The sequence below is a fragment of the Diabrotica undecimpunctata genome, chromosome 6 (assembly GCF_040954645.1).
Source record: "Diabrotica undecimpunctata isolate CICGRU chromosome 6, icDiaUnde3, whole genome shotgun sequence".
Classification (NCBI taxonomy): domain Eukaryota; kingdom Metazoa; phylum Arthropoda; class Insecta; order Coleoptera; family Chrysomelidae; genus Diabrotica; species Diabrotica undecimpunctata.
This window is the reverse complement of record NC_092808.1, coordinates 155,286,276-155,302,110: the sequence shown is the minus strand read 5'-3', so window position 1 is coordinate 155,302,110 and position 15,835 is coordinate 155,286,276. Positions and strand designations below refer to the sequence as shown.

Here is a 15,835-nt window from a genome sequence, read left to right as displayed (position 1 = left end):
CTTGAAATATCAAGAGTTGGTAGCGGCATAATTTTGAATATGTTAAAGAATTTTCTGATAGCTTTCTTTTGTATACTAAACAATTGAAGTGCATTTGTTGAATTGTCCCATACGGTTAATCCATAGTTTACAAGAGAGTGGAATAAAGAAAAATATGTCATTTTTAATGTTTCAAAGTTGACAACTCTTGTTATGGTTATTCCCAATAGTTTAACAGTCTCTTTATTAACTGGATCATTATGTAAATTGCTTGTAGATATAACCAAAATTCTGCGTTTTGTCAGAGTTAAGTTTTAGTTTATTTAGAGCAAACCATGTGTATTATTTAGTAGAAACTTCCTCATAAGACACTTTTAAATCATCGTTGGTTTTTCCTGATATAACTGGCGGGCCGCATCCGGCCCGGATGCGGCCGGATAGATAATAGGCTATTTGTTGTGACCCACGTAAGATTTTCGAAAAGCATATATTTTCTTTAAATGCTGCCAATGTGAAAAAGATTTTTTAATTTTTTTTTATATTTTATGGTTTAGCAGTGTTTTTACATCACAAGTCCTGTACCGCGTGCCGCTTCGCGGACGTGTAACGAACACAATCGTCCTCCACCACTATGAGAACTGCACTGATTACTGCGCATCACAGTTCACGCAGGCCACATCTCCCACTGCTTACCATCCGTCCAGTGTGCTACTGACACGTAGGCTAGTCGGCTAATCTATTACGTTGCTAGTGAACAGTGAACTTGATTAATTCTTTGTCTTGATTCCTCTTATACAATAATGAGTGTAAAACCAGTAAAACGGAAAATTGATAGTGAGAACAGAATTTACAAAGAAAGTTGGGAGAGTGATTACTTGATTGCTAACAATAATGGAAAGTTGCAGTGCTTAGTGTGCATGAATGTCGTTTCAGTGCCTAAAGAATATAATGTGAGAAGACATTACACAACAGTGCATGAAAATAAGTATGCTACGTACACAAATGAAAGTCGGCGTGCCCTAGTTGCAGATTTGAAGAAAAAGCTTAAACAGCAAACTATGTTCAGTAAAATATTACACTCTCAAACGCATTCTTTGCATGCATCTTATGCCGTGTCGCTTGAGCTGGCAAAGGCAAAAAAACTTTTCACTGATGGCAATTTGATAAAAAAATGTGCTGTTGAAATGGCCAAAGCTTTCGGTGATTCTAAAATGGCGGAGAAATTTGAATCAGTGCCACTTTCACATTAAACCATACAAAGAAGGATTGTTGCTATGGGCGAGCAAGTAGAAAAATCTATGCTTAGCCTGGTTAAGAAAAGTTCATATTTCTCACTTTGTTTGGATGAAAGCACTGATCAAACCGATGTTAGTCAGCTGTTAATATTTGTGCGCACTACTTTTGATGATTTTACCAGTAAAGAGGAGTTATTTGATATTTGTCCTCTTTATGGAACAACAAAAGGAAAAGACATCTATGAGGCTGTGAAGAAAACAGTTGACAGAATTGGAGGCTTTGATAAATGTTCAGCCATAGAAACAGACGGGGCCCCATCAATGACAGGTACAAAAATTGGATTAGTGGGTCTGCTTCGAGAGAATGGTGTCACTTGCCCAACAATTCATTGTATTATACATCAGAGAGCTTTATGTGGAAAATCAGTCAAGGAAGATCAAGTTTTCCAAACCGTGATTAAGATTATAAATATGATTATAGGTGAAAATCGATCTCTTTTACACAGGCAACTTAAGCAGTTTTTAGTGGAAACAGAGGCTAAGTATGGAGACTTGCTAATGTACAACCATGTAAGGTGGCTGAGTGCAGGAAAGTGCATGGAACGATTTTTTGCCATAAGAAAGGAAATCCCTGCATTCCTCAACAAATACGTTTCATCTGACACAACTGAACTGGAAGAGAAGTTTAAGGATCCAGAATTCTTAAGACAGTTAGCTTTTATAACAGATCTGACTAATCATCTTAACATGTTAAACTTGAGTCTTCAAGGAAGAAATCAGACGGTTTCAGATTTGATCGGAATGATAAACGGATTCCGGAATAAGCTGAACGTGTTTAAACGTGCTTTGGAAACAAACAACCTGACACACTTCCCTAGCTGTCTGCAAATAGCAGAAGAATTCAACGGTGAGGAAAATATTGAGTTTTCATCCTGCATTTCACAAATTGAACAAGTTATTGATGAATTCAATACAAGATTTGAAGAAATTGAAAGTCTCAAAAGCAGTGTACTACTTTATAATAACTCTCTTGGAGCAACCATTGATGATCAACCACCCAACTTACAGCTTGAGTTATGTGATCTTCAAGCAGACATGTTCCTAACCACCAGACAAGAAAAGGGACCTGAATTTTTCAAATTACTGTCAAAGGAGAAATTCCCAAACCTGCGAGATTTTGGACTGAAAATGACGTCAATGTTCGGAAGCACATATACATGTGAAAGTGCATTTTCCTCCATGAAATACATAAAAAATAAAAACAGAAGCAACCTTACCGATTCTTCCTTACGTCATCTTATGAGACAGTCCTCACACTAATTGGATACATCTTTTTCGTTGCTTTTGCAATGTTTGTCTTGATTATTGAAAAGTGTTATCAATAAATTTTCCGTTTATAAAAAAATGTAGTTGTTGAGCAATAAAAGAAATAATACTCTTTTTTCTTTTAATTATTTTTATACCTCACTTTATTTTGTTATTACTTGTAACAAAATTATTATATGGCCCGCGACAACATCAAAGGTTTTAGTTTTGGCCCTTGAGGCATTGCAAGTTGGACATCCCTGTGATATAACGTACATATGTCGTATCGTGTGCGAATTGTATGAATTTGTACGGAAATATGAATTTAGACAAATCGTTGACATAAATAATAAACAAAAGAGGTCCTAAGACCGAATCTTGTGGGTCTCCATGTTTTACGGATAGAAAATCGGAGAGGTGACCTTTAGAGATTACCTGTCTGATGTCTGCAACATTGATAAAAAGTTTTAAGCTTAAAAGTTATACCTCTGATTCCATAGTAATTTAATTTGTGGAACAAAATGTCATGTGAAACTCAAAGCCTACGTGTCAAAAGCCTTCGACAAATCGCAAAAAGAAATTGCTATGCGAATGCCGCGTTCAAACCCTTCAATCACCTCGCTCACAACATTAAATACCGCGTTCATAGTAGAACGAGCACTTCTGAATCCATATTGTGAGTTGCTAAAGTAATTATTTGACTCAAAATAGGAATAAATTTGTTGTTTGATAACCTTTTCAATCACTTTCCCAAAAGTAGAAACAATGCTTATGGGTCTGTAATGTCAATTTTTGAGGAATCACCTTTTTTGTAGATAGGTAGTACTTTTGAGTAATTTGGTACTTCCGGAAATACTCCAGTTGATAAAATTAAATTAATAAGATAAGTGAAAAGTGTTTTGTAAGTTTCGTTTAAAATTTTGATATTAATTTCGTGAACTTTCCTACAATTAGAATTACTAAGAGACTTTATTATTTGAGAGACCTCTTCTTCCACAAGGGGAAGAAAAAAAAAGGACTTGCTCGGAGAAGGATAATTTCTATAATTGAATAGGACATCGACATTAATAGTGGGAAGAGATGTAATTATATTCTTTGCAATTGTGGTAAAAAATTTATTTATTTCGTCTGGAGGTAGATCAGGTTGTCCGGAATGGATCTTGTAATGTTTCTTTCGAAATTTACTATTTTCCAGCAGTCTCTAGGTTTATTATTGGAATTAGCAATAAAATTACAGTAAGCTGACTTTTTAGCAATTTGTAATTACCGATTATGTTCAAATTTTTGTTGTTTATATACTTTGAACAAATCGGTATCCTTAGTGGCATCTGCAATGTGTTTAATAAGAGAAAGATTAGATCTGTAAGACCTTAATTCATTATTAAACCATTGCACGGGTGTTTTTTCAGCAGTTTGTCGTACTTTTTTTAGTGGAAAATGCTTTAATTCCAGTGACAATTCCAATTAGAATAAAATATACAGAGTATTGTTTTTAAAAAAACCAAAGTGACTAATAATATCAAAAAAATTGAAAATCAGATAACATTACAAGCATCAAATTTGAAATCTTCATATTGCAGAATAGTCGTATCCCGGTTTTTGTATAATTCGGACCATACATTTAAGAGATAATTAGGCGTGTAACTTTTAATCCACTCTGTTTCAATAAATATCAGCGGCGGCCGGCCAGGTGAAGTAGGTGAAGGTGAGGTTCACCAAAAAAATATAATTAAATTGAGACAAATAAATAAAAAATGAAAGCAACATTATTATATCTAAATATTGAAATCAATTATTTATTCTCTTTTAATTAATCTAAAAATTAAAAAGACAACTAGCTTTATTAGCGGTACGTACTTGACGGTCAAGTCCTGACCTGTGTCACTAGCCGTGTACTGAATCTTAGTATTCAGGAATAGGTGAATATAATTTTTGAAATTCGGAATGCATCTGCATGAGCGTTCACGGTTGCCATAGCAACGTGACGTAAGCCTATCCTTAGTGATAGCTGAGAAAACTGGTGAGTGCAGTTCCGACTATAAATATATTATTCGTCTTCACCCATAGTTGGATGTGTATTTGGTATTCCTATTTTTCGGAAATTTCTCTCAGCGACAATATTTTGAAATTTAGTCTATTATATAGATATTTTTTATATAGTATAGTGTATAGTATAGTATTTATTAGTTTAGTTTAGTCACAGTATTAATTTTATTTGTTTAGTGCACTTTATTAATACATTTCTCTGTGGTTTGTTTCGGATTTCGGATATAAAGTGTTCTCGTGGATTTCGTTTGAACAAAAATAATTTTAGACAGACATAAATCCAATTAATGACTTCTTCTTCTTCTTCCTATGCCGTCTCCATTAACGGAGGTTGGCGACCACGTTTCTAATAGTTTCTCTGTCTTTTGCAACGTGGAATAATTCGTCTACAGTCATGTTTGTCTAGTCTCGAATATTTCGCAGCCATGATTTCCTCTTTCTACTTATTCCCTTTTTGCCATCGACTCTATCCTGCATGATGACCTGCAGAAGACTATATTAAGTGGTGGCTAAATTAATGACTTGGTGTGTAATATATTAGAGACTCCGTTTAGGCATTGGAAAAATTAAGATAAAAGGGATGTTCTTTTACATGGTCGACCAACCAGTATTTTAAACATCTGCGTCTAATCCAGAGTGGTCGGCTGCAATCAGCATCTGACTCAGAGTGGGCGGCTGAATCGAAACTCACCAACCCGTTAAGCAGGCGTGGTGATTTAATCGCCAAAAAACCCTCAATGAAATGTCAAGGTTCAGAACTAAAATACCCCAGGCAAGCAGAACGAATCTTATCTAGTATAAGTGCCCTAAAAAACTGTTTTCATGTTATTAGGGCCCTAAACTCTATACATTTTTTTAACAAATTTTTAATGAGTTTTCTCATTCAAGGCAAGCTTTCCTCATCTTCACCACTTTTTTAGGCCACGAGCCGCCGCTGATAAATATGTAATAAATACGTCTTTAGGTTTTAATAGAATTCTATAAAGTTTCCCAACTACGTTGTAACAGACATTCTAAACGATAGAAAATTATCATTTCCTTTAAATAACTGCCTCTTGTTTATGCACCGTCAGATCCAGCAATTTATAGTGCTTTCTGAAGTAATTGCTACTTCTTTTTCTTTTATCTTCCTATCTTTTTATAGAATGTTTAAGAGCCCTTTTCCTATTGATTCGCCCGTCAGCAAACGGAACGATCGCAATCAGCAACTTTCGACGAAATTAAATTTTATGTTTTATGTACGATTTGAATTGTTACGACTTGCCGTTAAGTAACATTTACGTTGCACAATTTAATCATTAAGAAACAGAACGAACAAGAATTATTGTGTTTAGCCTTTTGAATTACGTGAAATAGAGGACTGATATTGAGAAATTTAGAAATAAATCTACAATTCACTATTGAAGCGTGCATTTCCATAACGTAGTAAGTGCCAAATTATAAATTTTTCAGGAGGAGTAAAAAACAGTTTTTTATCGAACATGTTTATTTCTTATAATGTAACATACTGAAAAAGGATTAGTTTAAAGGTATTATATAATACAAACATACCGCAAAGGAACAATAAACAAAGCTTACTTAAAAAAAAATTCAAAAATCTGTCTAAGGTCAAAACGTTGTAAGTGCCATCAGGTTTGCAAGTCAAAACGTTTTAAGTGCCAGATTTTTAACCGTTGTTTCCTACAGTAGAAACTTGCCCTGGTTGACCTCATTTTTCTTTAAAATACTTCTTGGCATCATCGTGAAGATAAGGGAGCATTTTTTCAATATCTGTTCTTTTTTTCTCTGGGATACCAAAGTGAGTTCTAGTTTTTTGAAGGTCTATGATTTTAAAGTCTTCTAATTTAACTCCAGATTTGAGTACATTGGTCTCACTCCATCCAGCGAGCTCACTAGGTCCTTTAGCCACCATCACCGTACCAAATTTCTCTCTTGTAAGACGAAGCTGCGTAGCTGTTGAAATTCCTAACTTCTTTGTGTTCAGTTTATCACAGGCAACGGTTTTGAAATCATAAAAGTCCTTAACCACCATGCACGAGAATGGATTTTTCTGGGCCGCACTAGTAATGATGTTAACAACATTCATCAATGTATAAGCCTTACACACTTTTTTACGTTTTTCTATGATTGCGAAATCTCTGTCGCAATTAAGGAAAGTGTGTCCTTTTACAGGAAATTTATGAATAATTTCCTCAAAAACGTTATTTGCTAGTATGGTCAAATACATGGCGATCATGAACTGATTTTTATTTTGACCCCCACAATTATCCTACCACAAAATAAGCTTTTTCTTTCCGTGATTGCCAATTTCCTTAGTAAGGTAAGTATATAAACAGGAGCTAATTTCCAAGGCACCCCTTTCCCCAAAGTCCTCAGTCCATAAACACATGAATCCCTTTCCTGTGATGGAATCGTGAATTCCTAAGTTACACACTGCAAGCTGTTGTGAATAGTACATTTCGGAGTGAGTTAATTGGGGAATGTACATTTGCTGCTGCATATCGAAGGAAAGAAATAGCAATTACTTGTACATGCATTTTTGGTCTCAGTTGACATTGCTTTTGTAGCAGCCTCTGCTCGCCGATGGTGAAGCTCCTGTTCTGTTACAGCAGCTTTATCTCCTGATTTTATTTGAACAGCCAAACTATCACATGTGGAGCATGTATCTACTTTAGGCCTTACAAAAGATAAGTTAAATTTTGATATAAAAATTTCATTATACCATTGTCTAGTCACTGGTGGTTTGTTAGGCGGCTGATAATCCGCACAATATTTCTCTAAAAATGCACGGTACATTCTACTTACGTTTAAATGCGGTGACAAGAAGAGCTTATCCGGGGTTTTCGCCCTTGCGTAGTGGCTCTCAATTTTTGGAAAACTTTCGATATGCTCTATAATCTTGTTAGTCCAGACAGTCTTGAAAATATTTTGTCGAGCCCCTCCTCGTTTTTCTGACATATCCATTTTACCATCAAGAATTTTTTCTCCCAAAAGTTGCACTCTTCTTGGAGTTACGGCAAACGTACTACAAAATGTTTTGAAGCAAACCCTTATTTCAGATCCTCCAGGCAAAAGTAAGGTAGGTGAAAGAGTGCTTTCTCCTACTTTCACTGGGATGTTCGTACTGACCATGACGTCTCCTTTTGATTAATTGGGGATGAATAAACCTTTGTAGGTAACTTTGCTGCTTACTATAATAAGCAATTTCATAGAAATGATTGTACAACTCAACAAGGTATTCCAGTCTTATGGATCTACATGCTAGTGGACACTTGCATTTTACCTAAAACAATTTTGGATTATTTAGATAGATTTAAACAAAAAAAAATTATTTATGTTTTAACGTCTATTTAGATAGGTATCTCTTTAAACCATACTTACATCAGCTGGTGGCATTTTCTTTGTAACGGTCTTTTTATTGACTAGAGAAACATATTCTTCGCCAGAGTTTCTCATTTTCTTGGTTTTATTTTTTTTCCAACTATCAACAACTCTTCTTTTCTTTTTGGACCGTTTTTCTGTAGTTTCATCCATATTCGTTCCAAATACTAATGTTTAAACCCAACCCAACACGTCCAAACAAAAATAATTTAGTAACTGATGCGCCACTCTACATTTAACAGAATTGCACTACGATACTTACAACGTTATGACTTGCACCGCTACTTTATCCCCACTATATCGACATGAAATAAATTTTAGGCGATGGAACATGGCACTTGCAACTCATTTAACTTAAAAAAACCAAATGAGGCATATTGACACTTAAAACGTTATGGAAATGCACGCTTCTATTATTGTTTGATATTTCTTGACCGTGAATTGTTAAATAAAAACTTTTTTAATTTTTGGGTTTGTCGGTCTATTATAAATAAAACGCTTAATTCTTGCTTAAACGTTTCGGTTATTTGCCATTTTCAATAAGCACTTTCATTAATTAAACATTAAACAATACACAATTATATTTTATATCTGCAATTTTTAAAAGTTTAACTTGTAATGAAACAGTGTTATCTGGTTCTAAATAAATCTGATAGGTACTTCAAAATACGAGAGTTATAGTCGTTGACCCCATAAGCCAATACCCTAAATCCGATGCGTCAGCACCTGAACTATGATCGACCTGAATATAAAAGTGCAACTTGCGAATTATTGTTTTATTTTTCAATGTGTAATGTATTTCATTTTAATTAATTATTATTCAGTCTGATTTGAAACTTTGTACAGTGAAGTCTGATTTTAATATTGTAACTTTTAAGAACGCAATAAAGTTCTCTCGCATTTGTAAATTAAATAATTATTTTTTAAAAATCGTCCCTGAAGGGCAGAAACTATCAGTGGCGCAGTCAGTAGGATTTTTCGTAGAATTCCATTGCGGATATTCGTGAGTTTTAACTCTTTGGCGAAAAAAGAACCGGTTTCCGTTTTTCATAAATTTTTCGAACTGTCAGTGATTTTGGGCTCCATCAGGACATCCAGAATTTCCAGGGACATCAGAATAAACAAGCAGAAGTACATAAATGTGGTAAGCTAATAATTTTTATTCATATTCAGACTCCTCTTTGCCTATTAAATCCTTTTGTGAAAATAATAGTCAAGAGTACGTATTATTTACTTATTATTTTTGATAGATAAGAATATAATTAAGAAAGAAAAGTATTAAATAAAAATAAAATGACTTCACCAAGTACTTCAAATGCTACTATTATTGTACCTAAGTTAGATATCGCAAATTTAGCCATTATTCCTCGTTTTGATGGCAATATCAATAAACTTTATAGATTTATAAATGCTACCGAATCAATCTTACAACATTATTTTGATACAACTAATCCTAATAGCTTTCAAAATTGTTTATTATTGAACGGTATATTAAATAAATTAGAAGGAAGAGCTGAAGAAATAATTGCGATTAGCGGTAATACTGATTGGGATGGTATAAAAAATACATTAATTTTAAATTTTGCTGATCAAAGAGACGAAAATTGTCTAAATCAGGATCTAGTTAATCTTAAACAAAAGCCAAACGAATCACCTTATCAATTTCATGAAAAGGTGCTAGATTTATTAAATTCTATTTGTAACTATATAGATTTACACCATCTTGGTCAGGAACGTACATATAAACGAGATTTCTTTAACAAACAAGCATTGAAAACATTTTTAGCAGGTTTAAGAGAACCTTTAGGACCCATAATTCGTGCAATGAGACCACAATCTATCGAGCAAGCTATACAATTCATTAAAGAAGAAGATAATATTAAATACTATCAAAAAAGTCAAAATTTTAATACTAATAATAATAATAATAATAGTAACAAATATTCTAGAAAACCAAACTATAACTTTCATTTAAATTCCCAAATAAATTCTCGCAATGATAGACATTTTCAACCTTCACAATCACATCAGTATCAAAGAAACACTCCCCAAAACTATCAGTATAATGTCCAAAATTCTAATAAGCCAACTCAAAATGTTTGGCGACCAAATCCAAATTTTGTTCCCAACAGACCCACTAACATGAGTACATCTACTAGGAATAGTATTCCCCAGTTCAGAAATAGCTTTCAAAACTCTAACAAGCCAGCTCAGAACGCTTGGCGATCAAATCCCAATTTTGCTCCAAACACATCTACTCCTATGAGTACAACTACTAGAAATAGTACTCCCCAATTTAGGAATAATTTCCACAACCCTAGAAATCCAAATCAAAATTTTACATTCGAAGAACTATATAATACTGAATACGAATCGATTAATAATAGTGATCACCAAAATACTTCTCAGACCTCTCATCAACAAACTTATGATATTGTTAACGAAGAGCATCATCAAAATTTTCAAGACGGCATCTTTCAAAACCAACCGACTTAATAGAATTAAATTTTTCCACAAATAAAAGAGAACTGCCATATATTCAGATTCATGATCCTCCATTAAAGTTACTGGTAGATACAGGTTCCTCTAAATCGTTTTTAAATCCCGAAAAAGCTAACCTTTTTTACAAAAATTATATCTTTTACGAACCCTTTGTTGTTTCCGCAGTATTTCAAAGTACAAAGAAGGACTTTTGTGCAGAAATCCCCATTTTTTCAGAATTTAATCAGGAAGGTAAGATTAAGTTCCATCTTTTTGATTTTCATAGAAGTTTCGATGGTCTTTTAGGACTAGATAATATAAAATATCTTAATGCCAAGTTAGATTTCGTAAATTCTCATTTAACTACTCCATATGCTAGTATACCTATAACGTATTATAAATCTGACCTAAAAATAATCTTTAAACAAAAATTGGACCCCTTATCTTGTAGTGTAGCTAAAATTCCAGTTTCTCAAAAATCAGGATGTATATTTATCCCTGACCAAACTATTCAAAAATGTGAAATCCCTGCATGTCTCTCGAACGCAATAGACGGTTTTGCTCTAGTCGAAATCTATAACCGAACCCAAGATGAAATTTTTGTCACCTTAGATGCTCCAATTGATACTGTTCCTTTTGATGAAAATTGTCATGAATTATTCCATGCAGACATAGTGCCTGCTGACGAAATCGAAAAATTTAATATTGAAAATTTAATCCGTACATCTCATATGAACTCTGAAGAAAAACAAAATATTCTAAAAATTTGTAATAAATATTTTAATCTTTTTCATAGCGAGGATAAACCTCTTACATTTACAAATAGAGTTAAGCATTTTATAAAAACTAAGGATGAACTACCTATTTATAGTAAATCGTATAGATACCCCTTTGTTCATAAACCAGAAGTAAATAGTCAAATAAACAAAATGTTAGAACAAGGAATTATTAGACCAAGCAACTCACCTTGGTCTTCGCCGATCTGGGTAGTACCCAAAAAAGCAGATGCATCAGGAAAAAAGAAATGGAGAATTGTCGTAGATTATAGGAAACTGAACGAGAAAACAATTCCAGACAAATACCCATTACCAAATATTATCGATACACTCGATAAATTAGGCAGATGCAACTATTTTAGTACACTTGATCTAGCTAGTGGTTTTCATCAGATTGAGATGCACCCAGACGATATTCCCAAGACAGCTTTTAATGTTGAGAATGGACATTATGAATATGTTCGTATGCCATTTGGACTCAAGAATGCTCCTGCAACTTTTCAGAGAGTTATGGACGATATTCTGCGAGGTCTTCAAGATGACATCTGTCTTGTTTACTTAGACGATATAATTATTTTTTCTACCTCACTACAAGAGCATATTGTAAATTTAGAAAAAGTTTTTAAACGTTTACAAGCCAATAATTTTAAAATACAATTAGATAAGTGTGAATTTCTAAGAAAAGAAGTAGCCTATCTTGGTCATATTGTAACTACAGAAGGTGTAAAACCAAACCCAGATAAGATTAATGCAATTGTCAAATATCCAATTCCTAAAACAGCACGCGAAATAAAAGGATTTTTAGGATTGTTAGGATATTACAGGAGATTTATAAAAGATTTTGCCAGATTAACTAAACCATTAACGAAATGTTTAAAAAAGGATGCTAAGATAGAACACACTCCAGAATTTGTAAAATGTTTCGAAGATTGCAAAAATTTATTAATTAATGAACCTATACTTCAGTATCCAGATTTTGATAAAGATTTTATATTAACTACTGATGCAAGTAATGTAGCAGTAGGAGCCGTATTATCTCAACTGATAAATGGTCAAGACAAACCAGTAGCTTATGCCTCGAGAACATTAAACGAGTCCGAACAAAACTACAGTGTTATAGAAAAAGAACTTCTTGCGATAGTATGGGCAACTAAATATTTTAGACCTTATCTATTTGGAAGACAATTTAAAATTATGACAGACCATAAACCTTTACAGTGGCTTATGTCTTTAAAAGAACCAAATTCACGATTAGTGAGATGGCGTTTAAAATTAGAAGAATTTGATTACATAATCGAATACAAGAAAGGAAGTTGCAATGCAAATGCAGACTCCCTATCTAGAATAGAGATTAATTGTAATGAATTTTTAAAATACATGGAAGAACAAAATAAGACTCCGACAAGGAACGATGATGATAGCGTTTCGATGGCTGTAAATATCGACGATGACATTACCGAAGAAAACATAGAACAAGGAAATGACCAAGATAATGACATTGAAGATAACAATGATGATGGAGAAACTGTACATACTAGTATAGAAGATCCAATACTAGGAATGCTCATTTCTGATAAACATCTCAATGTTTTTGATCACCAAATTGTAATTGATTTTGTTTTACACTCAGCTGCCAAACCAAAAATTGAAAAAATATTTCCCAACAGAAAAAGACTTTACATCCAAATTTCAAAAAATAATATTGTACAAGAAACTATTAATATATTTAAAAATTACATTGACCCAAAATACAAATATGCTGTGTACTTCAAAGAAGACACCTTTATACCAGAAATATTAGAAACGTTAAAAAACACATTTAAAAATTCTGCCTACAAGTTAATAAAATGTAACAGCATCTTAAAAGATTTAGTAGACAAAGATGAACAGCATGAAAAAATAAGGTTATTTCATGAAGGAAAAACCAATCACCGAGGCATTCTAGAAACAGAAACTAGAATTAAACGTACCTACTATTGGCCAGGAATAAAACAAGATGTAACAGATTTTATAAATAATTGTAATATTTGCCAAGTAAATAAATATGATCGTAATCCGCCAAATCAAAAATTAATGATTACACCCACAGCTACAAAACCGTTTGAAATAATATTTGCAGACACTTTTCAAAGTCAAGGCCAAAAGTTTCTTACTATAATAGACACATTTTCTAAATACGGTCAAGCATACCCACTTTCAGCTTTGACAAGTACTGAAATTGTAAGAGCTTTTCTAACCTTCATGACACATCATGGAATTCCTGATCTCGTAACTATGGACCGAGGCACAGAATTAAAAAACTCTGTTGTACAAGAATTCTTCGACATACATAAAGTAAAAACTCATTATGTTACTACAAATAGTACCCAATCTAAAGGATCTATAGAGAGATTTCATTCTACTCTAATAGAACACCTACGAATAATTAGAAGTAAATCAGATGGAAAAATTGATATCTTAAATCAAATGCCTTATGCTATTTTAGGATATAATAACTCAATACATTCCGTAACTCAACAAAAGCCTATAGATATTATAAATGGACACATTAACACTAAAGAAATATTTGATATGAACATAGACCAAAAACTGATTAATAATTATATGCAAAAACATAGAGATATGACCAAAGAGATCTATAAAGAACTTAATAAAAAATTGATCGAACAAAAAGAAAAAAGTATTGAATATCACAATAAGGATCGACACGAACCACTCACATACGAAGAAGACAGTGATGTTTACAGGAAAAACACTACACTTGTACGAAATAAACTTAACCCTAAATTTATGAAAGATAAAGTTGTTAAAGATGCAAAAATTAAAGTTGCTACTCAAAAAAGACTTTTACATAAACAAAACTTAAGACGACCAAAAACTAACCGGAAAAAACTCTTGCAGGTTCCTAATGACAACGATGATGATCCTGGGCCTTCAACAAGCCGAGACTAAAGAAATCACCTTTACAAATCTTAAAGTCAATCCCGGAATACTCCCTTATAAATTAGGTACTGCAAAAATTAAATCCAGTACTCATTCATTTATTCATTATGTCAATTTAGAACCAATTCAAAAAGAAATTAATACCCTAAGACTTTCTTACCAAAATGTAACAGCTGCCATTAAAGACGGCCTTAGTAGTCCTTATTATTCCGAATTAGAAAATTTTGATCGTGTCCTTTTCTTCCAGCTACAATTAGCTGAACAAAAACTCCAATCACTATTACCTGACCACAGAGCAAAAAGAGGTCTTATAGACGGACTAGGCTCAATTATTAAATGTATTACAGGAAACTTAGATACAGAAGACGCAAAACATTATGATAACGCACTAGAAGAACTAAAAAGTAACCAAAATAAAATTGTAAATAAACTTAATAAACAAATTTCATTATCGATTGAGATTGTAGAGAATTTTAATAATACTATTTCTCTCATAAAGAGTAACCAAGAAGTAATTTTCTCTGGTTTAGAATCTATTCGTTTAAACCTTAATAAATTTATTTTTAATTTCGAAGATTTCCTTATAACTAGAAATATTTTAGACCAATTAAGTATAAGTATAAATATTATATTACAGTTGCTAACAGAAATAGAAAACTCTATAACATTTGCGAGACTAGGTATATTAAATAGTAGTATAGTGAAAATTAATGAACTAAAGTCAATATTAACTCAAATTATGAAATATCATTCAAGAAACGAACTAATTTATCCGAATATTACATCAGACATAAATAAATATTATAATATCTTAGAAACAGAAGCGTACTACTCTAACTTGACAATTGTTTTCATTGTCCATGTTCCAATAGCTTATCCCGACGAATACTCCTACTATCATTTATACTCGATTCCTACTGTAAATCGAACTACCATAGTACCCCCTAACACCTATCTGATAATGAATGAAAATTTTTACCAATACACATCTGTACCATGCTCCAATCTGAAGCCAAAGTTCTTTTGTCCCGAGAATCATCTGAAAAGTAAAAATGAAGAGGACTGTCTATTTCAACTCCTTAAACTGAAATCTAATCCTACGAGATGCCAAAGAATAGAAGTTCACATTTCAAAAAATATAATCCAGCAAGTAGATGAGTCCCACTACATCGCTATTTTGGTAACCAAAACCAAAATCCAAATGAACTGTACCAACACAGATCTTCAATTAATTTCTGGAAATTATCTCATCACAGTTCCCTTCCCATGCCAGTTTAGCACAGAAGACCAAACATTTAGCAATAACCGCCTCATTTCTGAAAGTCAGCCACTATTACTTCCGAATATAGTTATTCCTCATCCTCATCGAGAAGAGATTCCCGAAGTTCATATCGAAGATGTCCAACTGGACCAGATTCATTTAGTTAAGAAGAAACAAGAAGAAATTAAAACATTGATACTTAAAAACTCAAAAGCTACTAGAGTTTTTAATTTTTGGAACTTATCAATAATATTTTTGATTATAATAATTTTTGCATATTTTGGTATTAAATGTATAAGAAGAACGAATTCGCAAAGAAAAGATGATAGTCCCATGGAGAGTATTCACATCCAAGATGATCCTGAAAAAAACCTACCCCAAGCCCAACCTAGGTCATTTTTCAATTCCATGAAAAATTCCAGAAACTA

The 15,835-nt window shown here is 32.9% G+C and overlaps 2 protein-coding genes across 4 annotated transcripts in view; both read left to right on the top strand.

The window, feature by feature from the left end:
- Positions 1 to 15,835, top strand: part of kairos — a 190,765-nt gene that overhangs the window by 135,106 nt on the left and 39,824 nt on the right. The gene's annotated exons all lie outside the window — the stretch shown is intronic.
- LOC140444682 (general transcription factor II-I repeat domain-containing protein 2A-like) lies at positions 1,254 to 2,534 on the top strand. Its single transcript, XM_072536446.1, has one exon. It carries the CDS (start codon positions 1,254 to 1,256, stop codon positions 2,532 to 2,534), a length of 1,281 nt encoding a protein of 426 aa, XP_072392547.1.